At 43.5% G+C, this 23,226-nt stretch overlaps 1 protein-coding gene across 2 annotated transcripts in view; it reads left to right on the top strand.

Moving 5' to 3' along the window:
• The first annotated feature begins 545 nt into the window (after nt 1-545).
• lmo3 (LIM domain only 3) overlaps nt 546-23,226 on the top strand; it is a 41,473-nt gene continuing 18,792 nt past the window's right edge. The window contains exons 1-2 of one of the 2 annotated variants that reach the window (XM_061667669.1): nt 546-728; nt 6,025-6,238. In XM_061667669.1, the coding sequence (XP_061523653.1) occupies nt 6,033-6,238 (206 nt within the window). In that variant the 5' untranslated portion in view covers nt 546-728; nt 6,025-6,032. Of the gene's footprint in view, nt 729-2,352; nt 2,431-6,024; nt 6,239-23,226 lie in introns of those variants that run through there. The other variant, XM_061667668.1, reaches the window with a different exon arrangement.

The raw sequence follows: 23,226 nt of genomic DNA, 5'->3' as shown, positions 1-23,226 counted from the left end.
TGTGTCACTCACACTGACTCCCAACGGGCAGGGAGACATGGGGGAGTTGTGTGGGGAGGGGGTTAGTGGGGTGAGTGAGTGAACACTGTCAACTGGAGTTAGTCTGGCTTCACTACAAAAGGTTAGCACATCTGACTGTCAATAGTAAAGTCTTGTGGGTGGGTGGGAGGAGACATTGGAGGTGAGGTGGTGAAGGTGGGAGGGTGGTTTGGGTGGTGGGGGTGAGTTGTGGGGGGTGGGGGTTGAGGGGGCTGCGCTTTGAGAGAAAGAGATACTTTGATATTTCGGAATGTAAGGAGGGTGAATGTGGAGAACTGGAGGTTGGGGATCTAATTACCGGGCCATAATTGGGGGCTGGGGAATAGGGTTGCCGTCCTCTCAACTCGCTGCAGATCAATTATGTTAAGAGAACATCTGTAAGTAGAGCTTAATGAGGTCCATTAGAGCAACATGCGCTGCCTTCCCTAACGGTGCTTGTCAGCTTCTTGGATGAGCTGGAGTGTGCTGCTGACTGGGGACCTGGCGGAGGGGCTTAAATAGGAGAGCGCCGGCTCCACTTGGAGAGAAAAACCAGACGGCGGAAGACCGAGAGGAGAGAGGAGTTAATACGGACGCCGGAGAACTTGAGGACATTTCGTTGCGTGACTTTCTATCCCCTGCGCCGATTGGAAGTGACGAAGTTGGACGGTGAAGATTTGGATTTTGGACGCCACTGTCTCCACTTCAAGGTAAGCGTTTAAGTGTGCGTTTTTGGCTGTGCGTAAAATGCGCACAAAGGGGCGACGAGACGTGTAGGAATCCAAAACCGTGGAGTGTTTTATTTTCATCCGTCCATTCATACGGTGCAGATTCATTTTGGACACCCCGAGTGCTGGTGCATGAGTTTAACTCCCCCCTTTTTAGGCTGTGCGTAAAAACACGCGTAAAGTAATCCCAACAAACTGTCTGTAATGCCTCGAAAAATCTCAAATCTCTTTCTGTGAAAGCCCTCATCCATCCTGCATTCACACTGAGGGGGGAATAATGTGCGGAAAGGCGGGTGGGAGGGCACCGGGGGAGAGAGGCTCCGCGACAAATTGCATGATTACCAAGATAGGCCGCCTTGAAATAATTCAATCCATGACAAAACCTAATTACGACCAGGTAATACCCCTGTCAGCTTTAATGCATCTCATCACTCATAATGGCGCGCGGAGAGCGTTTTATGGCCCATCTCATTATCGCCGCCTTTTGAGGCTCAAATCCGAGTGCCATTCTGTCTCCACGCCTGGCAGAATTTCAAAGACAACAACTTTGACGTAGAATATATGAAAAGTTATTCTAGTAGTTTATAGTGACGATTTAAAGTTAAAACAAACAAAAAAGTGACACACAAGCAACTCTTTTGAATGCCGATTAATTCAAAGAAAGTTGCCAGGACTGTAATCACACCACGTTGCAGAGGGAAAACATATGGAACGCAATTTCGTGACACATTTGGAGCTTGGTGACGTTGCCAGGGCGCTTAATCGAGCGTCGAAACGTCGCGAAAAGAAGAAAAGTTCACAAATTGTCGTGCAATTGAGTTTATTTCTCTCTTTACGCATCCATTTGGTTCCTCAGAACTTTTTTTTTTTGTGACGCACGAATGGAGCAGTCGAGAAGTAAATGATTGTGTTAGGTGTAAAAGTCAACGTGTTCATGGGGGGTCGACTGATGCATATGGAGACGCCGGCCACACACCTCGCGCACTTTGCAGAATTGCGCAGACCGGCGAGCACCTGCCGCCTGGCTGCTGACCCTCTTAAGGATAACTATAAGTGCGTGCAAGTGAATTAGCGTGCAATCAACTTGTTGAGAATGGTGAGTGACTCATTTGGGGTGGCTTGGTGGGATCGCTTTGCGCACGCAAGACGTTCGGGGGGATTTCGTGGCTGCGCCGCGGAGGAGAAGCTGCATCTCTTTGTCGTGCTGTCACTCGCCTCTCTCTCTCTCTCTCTCTCTCTCTCTCTCTCTCTCTCTCTCTCTCTCTCTCCACCTCTCTCTCTCTCTTTCTCTCCTCCCTCTCTGTGTGTGTGTGTGTGTGTGTGTGTGCGCGCGTCTGTCTCTCTTACACACACACACACAGCTCCACACTCTGGTGGCAAAAACCTGCGCGCAAACATCACGCTCGACGACCTTTGCTTCAATCCCGCGTTTTGCTGATCGGAACCTCATTTTTTTGGGGTGTTTTTTTTTTTTACCCCCCCCCATCCCTTCTCATCGGCTGGATTGCACAACCCCAAACCCACCCCCCCACCCCCACCCACCGCGCGTCTGTGTGTGCGTGTGTCTAAGCGCGCGCGCGCGCGCGTGTGTGTTTATATATAAAACAAAGCCAGCTGCTCGACCGGACCCGGTTGCATGCTGCTGAAGCGGCTCAACAAATGCAGAAAAGGGAGAAAAGTTTCGGTAAGAAGGCTTATTTGTTGTTGTTGTCCATCGTTTTAATCTCCCCGCGAGGCGTTATAACGTGATAGTCACTATCGAATTAGCTGCACTCCGCTGCCATGGCAACGGTAATTAAAGTGATCGGGTGAAATGTCAGCGAATTGTGGGAGGTTTAGACGTGTGCATGCTTGTATGTGTGTGTGTGTGTGTGGGTGGGGTGGGGGGGGGGGGGTGTTCTCCTCCGACGTCCTCCATCCGGTGATGATGCATGTGACCGCCGGGTACGCGCAGTCAGCCCCGGTATGGAGGATACGAGCCAGCATGCAAATAAAACAGATATCATTAAGGCTCCGAGCAGCTGTGATTCCCCCCCCCCCCACCTCATTCCCCCCTCCTTTATGGGAAAATGACGCTTTTGTTCAGCCACCCCCCACCCTCCTCTTCCACCGGCAATCGGAAGAGCCAAGTGGCCGAATTCCTGCCATGCTTCTCCCCTTCTCCTTCTCTGATTGCGGGTGGGGGGTGGGGGGGTGGGGGGGGGCTGGCTCCCCCTTTTTCTTCTTCTGGATTCCGTAATGAGCAGCGGGCGACTTTGTAGTGTTAACGAGGCTGCAGGACGGATCAGTGCAGCTGAACAGGAGCGGCGAAGAGGAACCAGGGGGCGAGCAGCAGCCGCGCGCGCTCTAAATCCAGCCAATTAACAAATCAACAGCCGCAACTCGCTGGAACAAATGAGCTGAGCTCTCCGGCGCACCGCAGCCACTGGACGCGCACGCCTTTCAGCCCCCCCCCCCCCCAAACACAGAAGTTGGAATCGAAATAGATGAAACCGACTTTTTCTTGCACGTTATTGAGAGCTAAAACGTAGTAAAAATGCACAAATGTGATCTTATAGGCATGGTGCATCGATTTTAGGGCTAAAAACAGATGAGCTGGCGTGTTTGAAATGTCAACTTAAGTGTCAATGCAAGTTGTTTAGGGCAGCAAAACAAACGAATTTCAACATAAATACTACTTAGAAATTGTCGTAGAAATGTGCAACAATACCGGACTATAAATGTAAGGTTATTCAAGAATAAAACACAGAATTGTGGCCTTATTATGTACAGTGCCACCTTATTCAAGGCTGCGCCACTGTGCTATTCAGGTCAAAAACATCCCAGAAGTTTTAGAAAACATGAATATATAGCCTTATATATGCATGGTGCATCTTATTCAAGGACAAAAAAAAACTGTGATGTGTTCAAAATGTGTTAAAACAACATTTTACACAAAATGAACTCATTCAAAACGAAAGGACACTGTACTTGCCTGTTATCAAGGGGTTTACGGATGGCAAAGTTTGCCAAATAGGATTGCATTTAACTGGCCTAATCTCTAAGGATAATGTAATTACACCTTCAAGCAGGGCCCAAAAATAATACCAAAGTTTTTGTACTGGACCATAACACACACATACTTCCTCTCGATGTAAGGATATTTTCAGTGTGTGTGGTGTGGTGAATTTGCATGGAATTAGTGGTTCTCTGTCTGTCAGGAAGCTGTAGGTGCGCCTTATTAAAAAGCCTGAAATGCAGAAATAGATGTAACATGGAAGGAGGAAGATGTCAGGAAACTGTATGGGCCAGAGATGAAGAAACTTGACTACAACGACTTAAAATGGGCTTATTCTAAATGTAATTGGATTGTTGAGGTGCATGTTGTTTGGGTCTTAAAGCACAGGAATTGTAAAATAAAATAAAAAACACTGAAACACTGCCTTAGTTTTAATGTAAGGATACTGTAATGTGTAATGTGGGTCAATCAAAACTGTATGTAGAGTTTGAATAGAAATAGATCAAATGTCCTGTTTGGATTACTGTAGAAAACATACAATGAATACAAATATATTACATTTTGACCTGTGAAAAGTTTCCATTGTTGAAGAAACAAAGTTTGTGGCTGTTTTCTAAAGTTACACTCATTATTTCATGTTGTCTGGAGCAAGTATCGCACAGTTGATAGAACGTTGAAGGAAAAAGACGAGCGATGATTCCAAACTAAACTGAGTAGTCGTGCGTGTGTGTGGTGAATGGTGGACAAAGAGGGAACGGGGGTACGCCTCTCCTCAGGGAATTGTGGGAGAATACTAATTTCAGCCTGCTGCCCCCCGCCCCTCCCCACCTCTTCTTTAAATCCCCCAGTGGACCAACAAAGGCTCTCCCCAGTCAGCTCAGGCCAAACAAAGCTTCTCGTCTGGAGCCACGCCCCTTTAAATGCAGAGGAGGTCAACGCATTTAAAAACAGTAAAAAAAAAAAAAATTTCCAAAAAGTGCTGTCTTTGTGCCTGTGTGGGCTGCTGTTTTGTTGTGAGCCCCCCCCCCCCCCCAACCCCCCGTCACCCACCAGCCCCAATCCGTCAAAACACACTTCATTGATAAATACTTGTAAAATATTCCATATTTCTTAAAGTTGGGACAATCTTAACATTCCGTGACGACGCAGAGTAGGATTTATAATGGCCATGCTCCAGATTAACATCACTTTAACATTTGTTTTTAGCTGCCTTGGCACTTTTTTTTTCTCAATCTCTTCACAAGCAACAGAAAGTGGGTTTGACATTTCAGGAGTTTTACTTTACTCTTCTTTCAGTGTTTGATTCCACAGTAAGAGATTTGTTTTTTGACATTTACAAAGATGACACACGCTCCAAGTCACGCATCTTTTCATATCGGTGTGATTGTATGTTCATTGTTGTATGTTGTGCTTAAAAAAAACTTCAAAGCGGCGTCGTGTTGATGTTTTTTCCGTCTTTGTCAGGCGACGATTTTTGCTTTGCCCTTTTTATCAGGCAAGAAAAACACATTTGGTAATCTAAAGGGATTTTTTCCCATTTAAAACAAAACATCATATTTGTTATGTTTGTTATTTATTGTATTTGCTAATGTGATATACAAGAAACTACCGCACCCGAGAAAACCCACCAATCGGAGAAAGCTTGACTTATCAGGTGACAATCATTAGTCGTGGGCACACCCCTGCGGCCTCAGCTTAACCTTTGACCTTGTTGCCCGAGAAAAACATCTCATTTGTAATGCAGTAAACGAAAATCAAGTAAAACTACTCAGCATTTGAGTCAATAGCTGTCATACAAATATGAAAATAAGTGTATCGCTGTATACAAAAACTAACTTAGGTTCATTGAAGACTAAATTGTCCTAAGGTCTGAATGGGAATGCGTGATTGCCTAAATGTGCCCTGTGATTGGTTGACAACCGGTCCAGGGTGTCTTGCCAATAGTCAGCTAGGATAGTTTTCAGCTCAGTCGCCATGACAAGCACGAAAGAAAATGGATGGATGAAAAATCATCTCCTTAGTCGGCATGCATTATTTCGCTGTTCTGTGGCTCGTATTTCATCTTGCATAGTCGATGAATGTAAAAGCAGGTTATGTTATGTAACATATTATGGGACAGCTGAGACTTGATTCTTAAAAAAATGTATTTTCATAAGTTAAATAAAGTCTTGAACTGTCATGATTATCCCAGGTAAAAGTTTAACGGAGGTCTTATATAACCTAGACTTTGACTCGAATATTATAATACATCTGAATCCCCTCCATCTCACCTTGTCGCAGGTATACAAATGCTTTCCGTCCAGCCGGACACGAAGCCAAAAGGCTGTGCCGGCTGCAACCGGAAGATCAAGGACCGCTACCTGCTGAAGGCCCTCGATAAGTACTGGCACGAAGACTGCCTCAAGTGCGCCTGCTGCGACTGCAGGCTGGGCGAGGTGGGCTCCACGCTCTACACCAAAGCCAACCTCATCCTCTGCCGGAGAGACTACTTACGGTAAGAGATGTTTTTTATGATTTTATTTTTTTTCCTGAGCGTTAAACAAACATTCGCAATGATCCAAGGAGAGCATTTTCTATTCAAATCAATTTTGAAAAGAATTTTAAGAGGTCAGGTTACATGCGGTTGGAAGAGAATTACATTTTTTACATGTCCTCATTCGGTTTTCATTTGCTTTGTGGGTCTCAAGCTTTTTGCACCAAGAACCACCTAAAACATACTTGGATTTTATTCCTAAAAAATAATATCTAATATTATAAGCCACGACAACATTATGCAAAAGTATTGTACAGCAAAGTTAAATACAACTGAACTGTCCTGAGATGACGATTCTTTCACTTACCACTAGAGGGATCCCGGGTACTACTGTAGGCTTTTCTTTATACAAGCGCTAATGTATTTAGACATGTCGCTCCTCATCGATTGGCCGATCATTTTATACTATAAGCTAATTGACCAATTCTCGATCAAAGAAGACAATTGTCCAATTAGTTGTCTTTAATAGAGTACTAAAACTAGACACCTAAAGTCCGGGACGTCTGATGCATACTCAAGTTCGGTACACTTCACCCTGTGCTGGCACACTTGGAAAACTCCACAGCATGCCCACGAGCAGGAATCTCGGCCAAGTCCGGCACGTGTCAAATGGTACCGCGCCACAACAGTTCATCCATCCATCCATTCATTTTCTGAGCCGCTTATCCTCACAAGGGTCGCGGGCGTGCTGGAGCCTATGCCTGCTATCATCGGGCAGGAGGCGGGGTACACCCTGAACTGGTTGCCAGCCAATCGCAGGGCACATACAAACAAACAACCATTCGCACTCACATTCACATCTAGGGGCAATTTAGAGACTTCCATTAACCTACCATGCATGTTTTTGGGATGTGGGAGGAAACCGGAGTGCCCACGCAGGCACGGGGAGAACATGCAAACTCCACACAGGCGGGGCCGGGGATGGAACCCCGGTCCTCAGAACTGTGAGGCAGACGCTCTAACCAGTCGCCCACCGTTCCGCCACAACAGTTCAGTTGTATTACTGTGTTGTTATTATTGTACGTTTGCATTTCATTTTTACAGTCCCCTCAAGTCAAAATACATGTCTTGTAAATTTGACACACCACAGAGATGAGTGTCAGGAACAACCCTGCCAAATCGGAATCGGTAAAAGTATCCAAAATGAGGCTTCAAAATAGTGAAAATTGAATTAGTTTTCTCCGCTCTGAAATGCTGTGGGCATGTCCGCAGAATGTGTGAAACAGCGCCCCGCAGAAAAATGGACACTGAAATGGTGAAAACCTGTCGAATATGACGATACAGTTGCTCCACAATTCAGTATTCCATTTTCATGTTTTCAGCCACTGGCTTAAAATTTCAGGCCTTTTCCCACCGTTTTCCATCAACTTCCCCACATGACAACAGGCCAACTGGAGAGCTGTTTAGTGGTCTTAGCGTTGTCGTAAGAAAGTATACGCTGGTTGTGCGTAGTTTCCCAAGGTATGTGGCCAATTCCAACGAGTTATTCTTTCATCTTCAAGGTGACTGAATTGATTCGATGGCGACATCTTGCCAACACGCACGCTGCTGGCTAACGAGTGGCAAATCCAGCACTCCCCATCTGATCTGCGGCGCAACACAAGAAGTCAGGCTCCATCACCGAGGCAATCAATGGCCGCGATATTACATGAACGCCGCAATTTTACACTTTCCATCACTTGCCGAGGACATCGCATTGACTCGGCCTAACCTTGCTTTAAAATTGAATGATTTACGTTATCAGGACTTGCGACAGATTCATGACCCCCGCAACCACACGCACACGGTCGCTCTCGTAAAAAAGCGCTTTCAGTATATTATTTTGACTTGTGTTTATCTTGTTGTGTCAGCCTGGGGTTAGAAGCAAGGGGAGGGGGGAGAGAGAAAAAAAATCACGATTTCAGACTCTGTCCATTTTTATATTTTGACACCAGTGCTCCTGTTCTATTTAGCCGGTTGCGATGCTATTCAGCTTGACATAACAAGGGTTAATAGAATTCTTCAGGGGTCTAAAACCAGCAGAGAAGTAATAATCCCCCTCAAATGAAAAGAAAGAAACAGTGGGAAGAATACTTAAGGCTTCAGCAGTCCCCTGGTGTGATTGAATATGATGCACAGCGAGGAATGCAAACAAAAATTACAGCTATTATCTCCTAAAGCTTGAGTTGTACTTTGCTCCCTATGAATATGGAGAATAACGCATCCATAAACGATCCCTTCACAGCTTTTCCGTCGGTGATTCCAGGTAATAGCGGCACTTTGTTTATGCTGATGCGCTATTTTCGCGGTGTGGAAAAGGCCAGACGAGGCGGGAGGCTAACAGCTAACGCATTGCCGCTTGAAAATGAAGCTCCGTCGGGAGGCTAGGAGGGGTGGGCCGCATGGGAAAAAAAAGCTGTTGGGCATCAGTTAATGGAAAATTGTAAATTCCGAGCATTCATTTTAAAGACGGCACCAGGAGAACACTTTATTTATTTATCTATGTATTCCTTCATTTTTCTTCACGCCCAATTTCCAATTTTCCTCGACAGTGGTTTTACTAAGATTGTGAACGCAAGCAAATGCGCACACCAGTCAACACAGCTGGATTTATTCAAGTTTTTGGAAAGCAGAGAGATAACCAAATGTAGAACATGGTTTACTGTAATATTTTTCTTTTATGCCTCTCCTTCATAATCAATCACAGTCTTGTAAACGCAGAAGAAAAAGTACAACATATCTTTAAAAAAAATATATAATTTTTTTATATCTCACATCGAGCTTATTATGCATTTGTATGTCGGCGTCAAGGCGTGACTGTGACATCACGTCAACCTTTATCACCGCCGAGTGACAGGCAATGAAGAGAAAAAAAGCTTAGCCTGTCTCAAAGCCATCTCTTCTCCTCGGAAATCTCATTTAGATACATTCCCGCTCGTGAACATGTGTCATCGCTTTAATAAGAAAAGGGATATTCCGTTCGCTGTGGCGTGTGATTACTCACAAACGTAGTTTTCCGAGTGCAAACACGTTTGAATTAGTGTTGAAGGTTTTCGAATCAAAGCAATAGACCCCCCCCCCCCCCACCCCCATCTTCAGTGGATATAAAAAGTCTACACACCCCTATTCAAACGCCAGGTTTTTGTGATATAAAGAAATGCAACAAAGGTAAATCGCTTTCCAATTTCCACATTCAAGCTCATGTTAAATGGGAGTCAGCACGCACCTGCCACCACTTAAAGTTCCTCTAATTTCACCCAAATAAAAATTGTTGTTGCTTTCTAGCAGAAGCCTGAAGAATTTTTGCTATCACGTAATGGTATTTGAAACTGTTCATAATTCTCTCCACCTTATACAGCTGAAGGAAAACGGGAAGAAAAATGGTATGTAAAGTTATGCTTGGCATTCGAAATAACAGTCAGTGTTAGCACAAAACCTTCAAGCTTCTGCTCGAAGGCAAAAAAAAATGTTATGAAAGCAGGTGTGTGCTGACTCCCATTTACCATGAGTTTGAATGTGATTGATTAATTCTGAAAACAGCCACATCCGCAGTTATAAGGGTGCTTACACATGTGCAATCTAATTATCTGGGTTTTTTTTTGTTTTTACTTCCCCTCTTAAAGATTTTATTTTTCAATTGAGTTGTACAGATTATCGGTCAAATGAATGGTGGAAAAAGTTTTGAAATGCTATAGATTCGTCAAATTGTTTTATATAACAAAAACCTGGCTTTTGAACAGGGGTGTGGAGACGTTCTATTTCCACTCTATCACATTTTCAGGTTATTTTAACATTTTGAACGGAAGGTGCACAATTGTATGTATTTTCCCTAAAAGCAGGGATAGATACTCAATAGGATATCACCAGTGATATGATAAATATAACAAAGTATCATTTTAAAACTGCTGCATTTACTCTATATTGTGAAAAATCATTTTTGTTGTGAAAGTTCATGTGATGGCATTAGATCTGCGATGTTGTGATACCATTCACCTTAAAGTGTCACAAGTTGTGCGAAATAACTGTTGTCCTCCATCTGTATCTATCTATTAGTTCAGTCTAATATTCCTTTTACACTTTTTCGGGGGCCGGGGGATTAAAAAGGGTAGCCATCTGTGTTTTGACGAATGCGTCTCTGCAAAAGGTCACGGTGCCCGCTGTGCCCACGAATGCCACCAGTATTACTTACGCCGTCCTCGCGCCGCGGCCACATTTAGATAAAACCAGCTGCGGTTTGAATTCGGCGTAATCAATTAGGATGTAAAAAAAAAAAAAAAAAAAAAACTCCCCGACGTGACAACTATAAAATATAAAATATTTTCTTTGCACTGGAAAAGCAAAGGGAGCCTTCAATTTGTCGAGCACTTTGAACACTTTAGCGGCAGAATTTTGTCAGGAAAGCTTCATTCAGGCTCCAGATTGAATCCTATCTTGGCTGCTTGTTATTACAATGGAGCACTCAGCATGCACAAAAGGTTTCGCCCGCTCAAGCTTTTAATGGGGACTTCGAGGTGGAGAATGCAGCACTCAGGCTGTCAGCCTCGCCACTCCACCATCTTTAGCCTTCATCTTTTTCACCCCTCCGCGTAGGCCCTCCGTCACAAGTCTCGGCCCTCTTGGCCTTCTTTGATGCCCGCTAATCAGACTCTCCATCGCTTTAGCAGCACTGTAGATGATAGCTGATTCTAATTACACGCAAGGACGGGGGAAACTTTGTTTGAAGTCTTTTGTGTGCATCTCTGCTTGGCTTGCTTTACCTTTAAACCCCCCCCCCCCCATCCCCCCTGAGACCCCTCTGTACGAGGCTAGACATACATGCAGCGGCCTCAGCGCTACAAGGTGAACTGTTCCCCGGCACGTGTTATTATTAATAACTGCCAGAGAGAGGGGTCAGCGAAGACAACTCCTTGAAAAAGAACCCCAGGCCGGGCAAGTAGGCCGCAGCTGGGTGTGTTAAAACAACCCCCCCCCCCCCCCCCCCCCCCCCCCCCCCCCCCCCCTTGCAGCCTCGCTGCTTAAAGCAAGAATAATGCATGGGGGACAGCAAGGAGAGCCTGCGCAGCCACACTTTCGGGCTGTGAAAAATGAAGATGTCACCACCTGGTGCTTTTAAGCAAACCTGGCCCGTGACTTTCGGAAGCCTTTTTTTATGATATTTTCTTGGTACTTCTGCTTTGTTGCTTAACAAGGGGGAACTGATTTCATTCTCTCTCAAGGAGTGAAATCACAACCAATACACATAAAGCAACCAATGATGTAACGGACAGTGACTGAATTTATATTCCGCATTGTCACAAAACTACAAGACCATCAGCGCCTGACCAATATGGATTTTTTGAGACAAATGTCGATTCCGATATTTAGCAGAATAAAATTCCGATAACTGATTAATCGGACGATTAATTTAAAAAATATGTAATGAATAAAATAAATTATTTTTGGGTCCCTTAAAGTTTACGGCAATAAAGATAGGAATTAAAGGCAAAACATTTGACTGTTTTACAATATTTTGTCCTTTAGTCTTTGTTCAACTTTGCAATAGAGAGAGAAATTGGCAAAAATCGGTCATTGTAATTTCTTAATGTGTAAAAAAAAAAAAAACGTCGATTTGAAAATGCCTAATACCGATTAATCGGGTGGACCCTAGTAATAGTAGCATCAAAGGGAATTACTGAAGTAGCAACCAATGACTGGTGCTGTGTGCAATGATTGACAAGTAGAGCCCCCAATGACTTGTAAAGAGAAAAGAGGTTGCTGGTCACTCCAAGCTAACTTTCTTGATGGCAGTATTCAAATAGACAATGTGTGTGGAGCCAGTGGAAGCAGCCCACATAAAAATTAGAGCAATGCTAATCACAGACACATTATGGGATATCTCTTGTTAGCGGAATTCATGAGGGTTTATAACCATTTTAGCGGCGCCGCATAATTAGCTAGTCTCTTTGAGATTACACTGGAAATAATTAAGGTTGTGAAAGCATGGACGAACTGTAAATAGTACAATGGGAATCGCTGCTTCCACGCTGACGGCCTCAATTCTTTGCCCGGTGGATTAAATACGAATTTTAAGGTCACGGCACATAAATGTTTAAGATATTATCGATCCTGGACACGGTTGTTGCGAAATTATGAGATGCATCCAACTTCCATTGGCGTTCCTGCAGCATTTTGTAGCGAATCAAGGTCAATCAAGGTTCGCATGTCAGGGACAGAATGTAGTAAAACTGGCAATTACAGCTATTAGCTTTATGTCTTAATGGCTCAGTGTAAAAGGCGTAAAAGCGCTCCCGTGTTTGTGTTCGGGATTTGAAGGTACCCGAGATGCTGCTGGAGTGATTCCTCCCACACATCTTGAGAGGAGAATATAACTGTGTGGGCTGTGAAAGTGAGAGGAGACATCTGAAAGACAGTTGAGGGGGGGGGAATCATTTATAGTTAATCGAAATGATGCAGTTCTCTAAGAGAAGCCCTTTCTGGTTTTGGCTTTGTCTACTTTACCTACCTTATAATCAAATGTTCTACAATGGCAGGAGGAAGTCATAATAGCCCTGAATGTGGGCAAATTCTAAACTGTCACTAAATTCGGACTTGCCTGTATACTCCACAAATCCATAAACGCTCACTTAAAAATGACAAATATAACAGCGGTTCACTGTTCTCTCAATTATTTAATTCACTAGAGGAAATATTGAGGGAACAGTGCATCGATTTTAAAGACAATGACATTCAGTTTCCCTATTGGAGTGACACTTGCGACCAGTTGCATGTCGAACCAGCTGCCAGAAATGTTAATTCGGTGGATATTTTGCTGACTGGCATCCTGATCCCGCTTATTTGCCAGAACACTGACATTGGGGTCGAGCACAAATGCGCCATTTTAAATTTTGTGTGACTTTGACTGTTAGAGTTGGAAGAGCAGAATGTGGCTCATTTCAACTGTCCTGTTCCAAGTAACAAACTCTTGTATGTTTGTGATCACAGGGGCACTTCTGTTTCGTATACTCGGCAGAAGGCTCCCCCTACAGTTGTGGAATGTAATTTCATTCTGAACCACGCCGCAGACAGCAATGAATCTACGTTATAAACGTTAACGTATGTGTTCAGTTCTTCTCGCCTGAAGTTTCTTTGCTACTTTTTTTCCCCCTGTGATCCTTCTGTTGCGTATTAGACAGCGAGATGATTACTCACCGGTGAATAGACAGCTCACTCTCGCCGAACACGCAGTTTACTGTAATGGTTCGCTTGTGCCGCCCGCGCCTTTATGTGTTGTTGTTATTGTTGCTCTATTGATTTCCCACCGTCACATATTCTTGGTAGACTTATGTAATTCTCCAAGGTTTTTCCTTTTTTTGTTTTTGTTTTCCCCCCTCGCTCACATCTTCAAGTTGGCATGTTCCCACTCACCGTCTCACCGCATCTATCGTGGGCTTTTGCGCGGCGATGACACCGACACAAACTCCAGGCTGATGGTTATATCGTCAGAACTGTGGTGAATATTATGTAAAGTATTCAAGTAAATAGAACAGACGTGGGTACCATGAGTCATATTATGCTGAAGAAAAGTGTATATGGTGATTGCTTGCGAGCAGCTGTATGAAAGAAACAGATTGTTGTTTTAATCGCAGCCCATATATAAGAAGTGATTAATCTCAATAGAAAAGGCTGCCCAACGACAACATATATTGATGAAGCAGCATGTGGCCAATTAGTTTATTTTGCACACTTTGTTTCAAATCGTAAACAATTGAGCCACCGTGAACTAGAGTGGGCTAACTCAATTTGTGTCATTCTCTGAACCTCACTTTCTGGATGTTTTTGCGTGAGAACGCCTGGTTCCATGGTTGCAGCAATCTTGAAAGTGCGAGTTGGCCCAGCTGTTGCACAATCAAGAAAAATGCTGAGTGCAATAACGGCCAAATTTGAACGAAACCTTGCTTTACACCAGTACCTTTTCTCTTGTTATTTCTACACTAAGCTTAAAAATGACAAATGGCGTTGGCCCAATTTAGTTCTCAGTGGCGCAACTGTAAGTTGTTGACTAATTGTCTGGCTTTGTTTTGAATTTTTATATCTTAAATGTTCCCAATTTTTTATCTGATAATCATTATTTTATGAGATACAGCTCTGAAAAAAAATTAAGAGACCACTGCCAAATTATCAGTTTCTGTGATTTTGGCATTTACATGATATATACTGTATGTTAGAGTGGAATTAATGTTTTTTTTTGTATTCTTTAGAATACTGACAGCAACTCTTAACATTTTTATTTTGTGTATTATTTGCAGAAAAATGCTCAGAATTCTCTGAATTCTTTTCCCCAGAAGCTATATGGGTAATATTCATCCATCCATCCATTTTCTTTCATTTCCTCTGGAGCCAATCCCAGCTGACTTTGGCCAAGATGCGGGGAACACCCCGGAGTACTCGGCAGTATATTGCAGGACACGTGTTGAAAAACAACCTTTCCCTCTTACATTCTAACCTATGGAAAATGTTTGTCCTCAATTAACCTGACGTATTTTTGGAACATGGGAGGAAACCCACCAGGATTTGAAGACAGAACCCCTTGACTGTAGACCTGCTAGCCACCGTGCTCCCTTCAGTGCAATATACCTTTATTAAATATAAACATACATTTTCACAGTTGTGTTCAGGCGCTCCTTCAACCTACATAGTGGTAATTACAGTAGGATTATATGGAAGGCTTTGTTAAAATGTTTTACAAAAGTGTGCCAAATGAACAAATACAAAAGCGGCGTTTTCCGCAGAGTCGCTATGAGACCCTGTGCCACCCTCAGGGCCTTTTGATACACAGCCACAGCTCCGTTTCATCAGCGGGCTTATCTAATTCTCTGTCCCAAACACATCAACCCGGGTAATGAAAAATTCATTGAGTCAGTTACTTTGTGCAATTGAACACATCCATCATCTTGTGTTACTTTGTAATATAGTAAATCATGCGGCCGTCCCAATCATGAACCCTCTCTGACCGAGCAGACCTCTCCGTAATGAATATTGACTCCCATTGTGTTAAATTCATTCAAGCAAATCAAGTTTTTAAACACTCAAAGCCCGCCATGTCCCACTTTGGTCTTTCAAGGTTTTTCATTAAACATGGGAGAAGTTGATTACCTGATAAGTGAACTCGGCTAAATTTGAACTTTCCTCCACAGCGGCAACTCGTGCGGATTCCTCCTTCCAGATTAACCTTTATGGCCCTAATAAATGGTCTATATTCACATCAAAGGGATGAGAAGATGGCGCAAGGCCTTCTGGGAAAGGGGGACATAGGCCCACTGAAAGCATTCGAGCTGAGCTCCCCTTCTCATTGAACAGTAATCTTCGCTGTCCACTCCAAAATTATGCCCCCCTTTGTCTTTTTAATTAAACTCAAGTGCAGTCAGGCGGCTATTTGACCTCTGCTGGCCCCTCTTTACTGGCAGTGCCGCAGGTCATTTCCATGCATATATTAATATCCCGATTCCTTTTGGGCAAGGCTTCACAGATTAAGTGGAGTTTTAAGTCTCGTCTACTTCCCATTTTTTGACTCTGTTACACCGCGAGTTCGTTGATAGAGAGGAAAAACAATGTCTAAGGTTTTTTTTGTCAAAAAAAAAATATATATATGGTAAGAATCATAGATACCAGTTTCTGTTTAAATAACACCAGAGATTGTGGGAGATTTATGTACTGAAATAAAAGGTTTGGGTCAAGTCCAATACATATATTTATCAGTGTGCTCTGATATTTTTCGGGGACGAGCATGCAGTCCTATGCCAAATAAATCACAATTTTGAGTGACTTCATATACTCAGAAACTCACCACATTTTGCATTTGTGTAATATTTGCGTGGGCCTGTTCGTCACTGTATGAAGCTTTAATTACAATATTAATGTTATTGGGATATACTGTAGATACATAGAAGTGCAGAAAACACTTTGTGTGTTGGTTTTCTTTTCAATTAATTCAGACTATATAACCTGTAGGGCAGCATAGTACACTAGTGGTTAGCATGTCTGTTTCAGAGACAGGGGCAGAGCTACGGGGTGGCCATAGACTGACAGTCAGCCACCCCAGCCACCCCATTTCCCAGGTTTGGGGTTTGAATTTCAACTAGGGCTACCTGTATGGAGATTGCATGTTCTCCCCTTGTACTCTGGCCACCTCCCAAAAACATACAGCACATGTTGGCTTTATTAAACACTAAGATACATGTCTCTGTGGCAAGCAGTACAAATGTGTTGGGAACACAGGCAGTTCTCGGGGTTGTTTAAAACTCCCCTATGACCACTGTCCCATACAAATTCAAATACACGTGACTGGTCCTCTTTTACAGTTTTGAGATTCTCACCATTATTCTTCAAAGACCAACAGGTGGAATGTGGCAGAAGACAGACAGTTTTCTGGACTTTTTTAAGCTTCCTCTTGAACGCTGTTATCGCTGTCCCATAAAAGAAAACACATTTGTGGCATGTACAGTTTCAGTTTCAAGATTCCCACCATTTTCTTTGCTTTAACACACACAGGTGAATCTAAAATCCATTTTAGAAGACAGTGGCCAAATTTGACCCAGAACAGCCTCAGTGTGTACAAGTAGCTGATGAATCCCATCCTCCTTAAAAGAAACCCACCAAGATCAGGGTCTCCTGTTCCAAACCATACTATAGCGAGCTGAACTGTCCCGCTAGGTTGAAATTGGACTTACAGTCTGCAGTCACTGGCCTCAAGCCTTGCCGCAAACACAGCGCCACCACATATTTGGCGACTCTCTCTGTTTCACCAGCGTGTGAGAAGATGATAACAGGCTTGCTGTTTACCTCTCACGATGTGCAGCATTCCCTCCCGCCTCCCTCCCCACAAGTTTTGGCATACGCTGCTCTTATTTTGTTTCATGGCCGTGTGTTTTGGAAGCTTCCGCCATATGCCCTCACGCTTTCCTATCCCGTTGGAAAGAACCGGAATTCTCTCCTGTGAACTTGCACTATGGAAGCTCAATAGTTGCGAATGACAAAAGCAGATGTGCAGCCGCTGTTGCAGATGAAGATAGACGAGAGGATGGCATTGTGCCCGCTACAGATGGCATCGTAAAAATGGAAGGCTCTTTGTATGCATTTGATACAGGTTATAAGTGTAGGTACCAGCTCAGTATGACCCAGTTGAGACCGTAGCACTGGTCTGGGAACTGGTGCAGGGCTTCTGTGATGATGTCCAGACACAAATATTCAACCAAAATGTTCAACCAAATCATATATGTTTGCCTAACTTAAGTCCACTAACTTAACTCATTCACTCAAAAGCCCATTCTCAGTCTTGTTTTTGTGGTTTTATAGTTTGAGGTGATAAACCTGTGTTTTGGTGAAACCAACCCACGTTCTACTGCTGATTACTAAAGAACGGAAAAAGCGAGAAACAAACTTTTTTTTATGGTGAAAGAAGAGAGTCCGGTTTTTGTTAGTTTTGTGTCTTGAAAGATCAGTCAAAATGTTCTAAAATGGGTGCCAATATGGGGAACTCGGCTTTGTAAACTGCTGGTAGTGAATGAGTTAATTTCGCTGCATCTCTTCCAGTAGACCTTCGTGCTGCATAATACTACACTGAAGGCGCACAACTCTAAATTCAGACTTGCGTGCATACGGTAAAAACAAACGATTGCTTAAAAATCTGCGATGTAGCGAACGATGAACTGCAATATCTGCTTTCATAACCAAAAGATATCAATTTTCTTTTACCCCGACTTTCCTTATCTTTTTTTATTTAATTTTTAAATATTTTTGCATGTCCATTCTGACAGCCGTGCTGGTGTCAGAGGTGATGTTTCACATGAGGAAGGTCACCTAGACTCGAAGTCTCGTATTGTTAGCGGAAGTGTGCGAGCAGGAGTCAAGCCCCATTATTGAAGTGTGGGAGCGGTGGAACCTGATCCGCGAGTCAGTCGGTTCGGGTATGCTAGCAATTAGTGTGGTAATGTGCGTCGACACAGGTGTGTGTGTGTGTGTGTGTGTGTGTGTGTGTGGGGGCGTGTGCGTGTGTGTGTGTGTGTGTGTGTGTATGTGTGTGGACGTTTCGAGGCCTTGTGTGCCACCCCTGGTTAATGAGGCCTTTATGGAGATGAAGTAGGGGTGTAGGCAGAGGAAGACACCGAGACGAGCGCTAGCCGCGGTGAACGTAGCTGGTTATTAAAACAGCACGTGGGTGAAAGTGGGGAGATGGGGGCAGAATGGTGGAAAACAGCATTGCAAATTGCTGATTGGTTGGTGTCAGCCCCACTTACAGGGGTTATTTGAATGGTTTAAGGCAGGGCTGTGAGACTTGTGCTGAACCCCTGAGCGACTTCTCAATTAGTGGGCGGCCTAGCGGAACTGCCAGACACTATTGTGCATCCCCCAATGCCCAACCCTCATCCCGCTACAACCTTCCAAGCCGCACGTTTGCCAGATCTAGTGATCAGGCACTTGGTAAGTTATTCTACGCTGACTTGTTGGGAAGACGTCTTATCGGGCCATTTTTGTTTTCATCGTGGCGGCTTTGAAGATGCAATATGATGCTTTTTTTATGTTGCTCTTTCTTCCATGATAACGCTGCTCTCCGGATTGCATTCGCGTGAGGCTTTGTAAAACCTGAATACCGCAGATAACGCACTCCACAATGGAGAAGTCCGCCTTGCTTAACCGAGTCGAGCCGGTCCCCGTTGCCGCGCTACGCTTGTGTGAAATGAGATGTAAATGTGGCAATTTTAACAGGCTGATTTATTCATGAGGATGCCAAAAAGAAAGACAAGAATGCTAATGCTACACACTGCTTTGCCCTTGGCTGGGCCACATTGACAAACAAGTCACTCAACAAAGGAATTAACAACTTCATTAGGTCACCTGACAACATTGGCACGTTACGTCACTCGATAGAAGACCTATCTATTAGCGCAGATGTTGCTGAATGCGTATTTGTTGAGTTGATATAACACTGTCAACATGATCCGGGTTTAATCTGGAAATGTTTGCCCAGGCAAACGGTGAAAATGAAAAGCCGGGAATAACTCAAGTGAAAATAATTCAAAGACTCATTATTGGTATCCAATGTTTATTGGTTTTGGGGGGTTTGAAGGAATCAATACGGTGCTGAGGTCATGTCTGCCGCTTGTATATGGGTTGTGTTTGGGGCTGCAGAGCGGCTCCCGCTGCATTGATTGCACCCTATGCCAGTTTTTCCGGCCGCTTTTAATCTGCGAAATGGTAAATAGGCAATCAGAGGGATGCGCAGCAGTGTTCAAATGTCGGTCCTGTGATTTCTCAGCCACCCCCGGTGAAGACTTGATCAGTGGGTGAGACAGACAGGACTTGCAATGCTCAGAGATGGAGTGAGCTTAAGAAACCATCCATGAACATGAACCAGCCATGATCACTATGTTTAATTTCCGTCCATCCATCCATTTTCTGAGCCGCTTCTCCTCACTAGGGTCGCGGGCGTGCTGGAGCCTATCCCAGCTGTCATCGGGCAGGAGGCGGGGTACACCCTGAACTGGTTGCCAGCCAATTGCAGGGCACACACAAACAAACAACCATTCACACTCACATTCACACCTACGGGCAATTTAGAGTCTCCAATTCATGCATGTTTTTGGGATGTGGGAGGAAACCGGAGAGCACGGAGAAAACCCACGCAGGCACGGGGAGAACATGCAAACTCCACACAGGCGGAGTCAGGGATTGAACCCCGCTCCTCAGAACTGTGAGGCCGACGTTCTAACCAGTCGTCCACCGTGCCCCGCCTATGTTTAATTTGTTTATTGCAAATAGATTGTGAATGGTTGTTTATCTACTGTATATATGCCCTGCGATTGATTGGTGACTAGTTCACAGTGTTGCGGTTTATCTCTTTCAGGAAGCAATCCGGACCTCAAGTTCTGGTAAAACCGAGTCCTCGTCTTCTTATTCTCAACTAAAACAAGCCCGTAACAGTCAGGAAATCATACATTTATTGGCTGTTTTTTTGGGGGCGGTCATTTTATTTATTTATTTATTTTGGGGGAAGAGCATGTCTAGTTCTGATAAAACTGCTACAGCATACAATACCTTGCGAGCTTATCACTCGTTCTTATTATTATGCAGCTTCTTGTATTTTAGTATACATGTGATTAGGGATACCAGTGCTGATACTGTACGTCTGTACTCATACAAATGCACCAATGATACACACCGATACTACCTTACCAGCCTGAAATATAGTTTCCCGGTACGAGCCATGCCAGCCGTGTGGGGTTACTTCAAGTTAAACGCCTTCAACTGGCTGCAAATCCACAATCCTGCTTATGTTTCGATACTTCACCAGACTCAAGGTTCTTCTTCATCTCATCTACAGTATGTACTTCTTTTACAAAGTGCCCCAGGGCGTTCAGACTGAGATTCCATGTAACTGAAATTCCCTTGTGTTACAGGCTACAGCTATGTGAAAGTTGTGGCAAGACTGTTTGAAAAACATGCAATTGGATGTTAAAATGTCCGTAATGACAACTTGTTACTCGAAAGAGTTTTATAATTGAATGAAACTTGTGTCTTTTTCAAAAGAAGTTTGTTTTTGAACAATATTTGGTTAAAATAAAACATTTTAATGGCATTATCAAGTAGGGATACTCAGTATTGGCGAGTACTGACATGTTAGTACTTGTACTCGTACTTGGTGCATCCCTGCATAGTATTGATTGTCATTTTTTGATTGGCCATGCGTTTTGCTACTTGAAGCATACCTAATTCTGTACTCCTGTATTCTCTTCATTGTCAAGGAATTCACACAAAAGCACAATTTGCCCTTCACTTTTCCAAAAGGACAAGCGCTTATCCTGGCATAAACAATAAAAGGCCGGTCTACCTCAGTCCTCTCGAGAGCCCGCCAGACTTTAATGGTTTCACATATTTCGCCTTTTGTACGATCTCATTAATTTAATTGGCATTGCACCGTGTCCGTTCATTAGCAACATCGCCTTTTGTTTCGCAGCTTGGTTGGCTTTCACAAATTGTTGCCTTATCGGGATGTTTTTCCGTGAAATAATAAGCGATTACGCCAAGGAAAGGTGGACAGGTGTGCGGTGGGGCAGCCGTAATGCTTCACTGTCACATTATGGTAAATAACATTACTGTATGAGTCACTAAAACGTATCTGTCAATGTCATCATGTCCATTGTGATGACTTTGACACGTCACTTTGTACGCCCATTTGCCTACTTAAGTCTTATCCAAAGGTTTATGTGTTATGTGCAGTTTAATTTTTTCGCGGATTTTGTTTTGGTTTCTGTTTTTCTTGCGATGCTTCTTTCAAAATAGGAACCGTCAAATTACGTACTGTAAAATGAGGACAATTGTATGAACATCGTGGAAAAAAGTTGACCTTTTTGACAGACCATTCTCGGATACTTCCCACTGGAGAGTCGCTGATGGGATGATAACAAAATTGAATGAGCGCAAAGAGATTGTCATGGACAGCTATGACAGTCCGATTGAAGGGAGCAGTGGGAATATTTATGTATTCTGATGCACGTTAACATTTGAACAAGGTGTCAATCAGTCATCAGTGCCATAACAGAAAGTTCTTATCCACCCTTATTATTTTTACAAATAATATTCCGACCATTTCTTTTATTTTCAAGCCTATTTTACAAGACAAATGAAAATGTACAGATTTCCTCTGCTGTTTCTGCCTCACCATTTTAATGAGATGCTTTCTAGATTTTAAACTCTGGCAAAGTACTCTTTAAATGTTGTAGCTTTACAGCTTGGCTTCCATTAACCCCTCCCCTACATCGCCACTCACTTCACACCCCAAGCAATTACCTCGCCAATAATGCACCAAGCTCACAAAATGCGACAATGTGAATTTCCTGTAATTACTACGGGCTTTTCACGTGAAATCTGAAAGTGCTGAGAGGTCAAACTGGGCGCCGGTGATTGTGTCTGAAGGAGGGTCACGCATACAGACATTGGAGGGGCCTGTGTTCACTCCCGTTTAATTGTCCCGATGAGTAGGGGGCTTACGTTTTGTTTAGCAGAGGTCAAGAGTGGCTCCTTTGTTTTGGTTCCCAAAAGCACGGAAGGAATGCCATCTGATGGAATAAAATGACGGGCCCTCAATGGCAATATCATTTAATGTGCGTTTGAAGTGCAGCCGTAATTAAGTTGAAGGGAAAGCCCTTCGGGAACTCTTTGTCGTTTGCAATTGTCCATTAAAGCAGTTGCCCCACTGAAAAGCTGCATTCAAGTCAATTTGTTAACATAAAGTGTTGCCATGAATCGGCATGCTAACGTATCTTCGTGGCTGACCAGTTCCGTCTGCACCGAAGCATTACAGCAATCCATAGTTAACAAAACAGGCTTACTCAAATGTATCTAACTTAACTATTTTCACTCGTTATTCTTTAAAAATCATCCAGACTTTCCATCTTGAGGCGACATACTTCCGCACGACTCCCGCAAAGTGAGGGAAGAGGCAGAGTTTTAAAACACTTTTGAGAGCGTTCAAGAGAGTTAATAATTTATTCTCAAGCTATTTTAAACAGTTTAAATTGGTTAATAAACCCTCATATAAATTATATATATATATATATATATATATATATATATATATTTATATATTTATTTTTTCAATATTCTATTTTCAAGATCTTTGTGAACAGATGCAGTGCCGTTTTTCTCTTCAAAACTCTAAATCCGAACCTGCCATAGAATCTTGCCACTTTCTTTGCATCTTTTGCCTCTGTGTGGGCCCCGCCGCCGTTATTTCCAATTGGAATAAAATGCTTAGTTGTTCAGTCCCCTGGATGCATTATTCTTTTGGATCATCCCCTCCAGTGGAGATTAGTTAAATTAGCTGTGAAGAGCAATGACTCATGGGACTGTGCATGTTTGGTGCAGATAATTGCGGGGCTTGTGTGTGCCACTATCTGGCACCCGGCGTGGTATAGCAGGTGGGCTGGCGCTGGGAG

The sequence above is a fragment of the Phycodurus eques genome, chromosome 22 (genome assembly GCF_024500275.1).
Source record: "Phycodurus eques isolate BA_2022a chromosome 22, UOR_Pequ_1.1, whole genome shotgun sequence".
Lineage (NCBI taxonomy): Eukaryota > Metazoa > Chordata > Actinopteri > Syngnathiformes > Syngnathidae > Phycodurus > Phycodurus eques.
The sequence above is the reverse complement of the archived record's forward strand: the minus strand, read 5'-3'. Positions and strand labels throughout refer to the sequence as shown.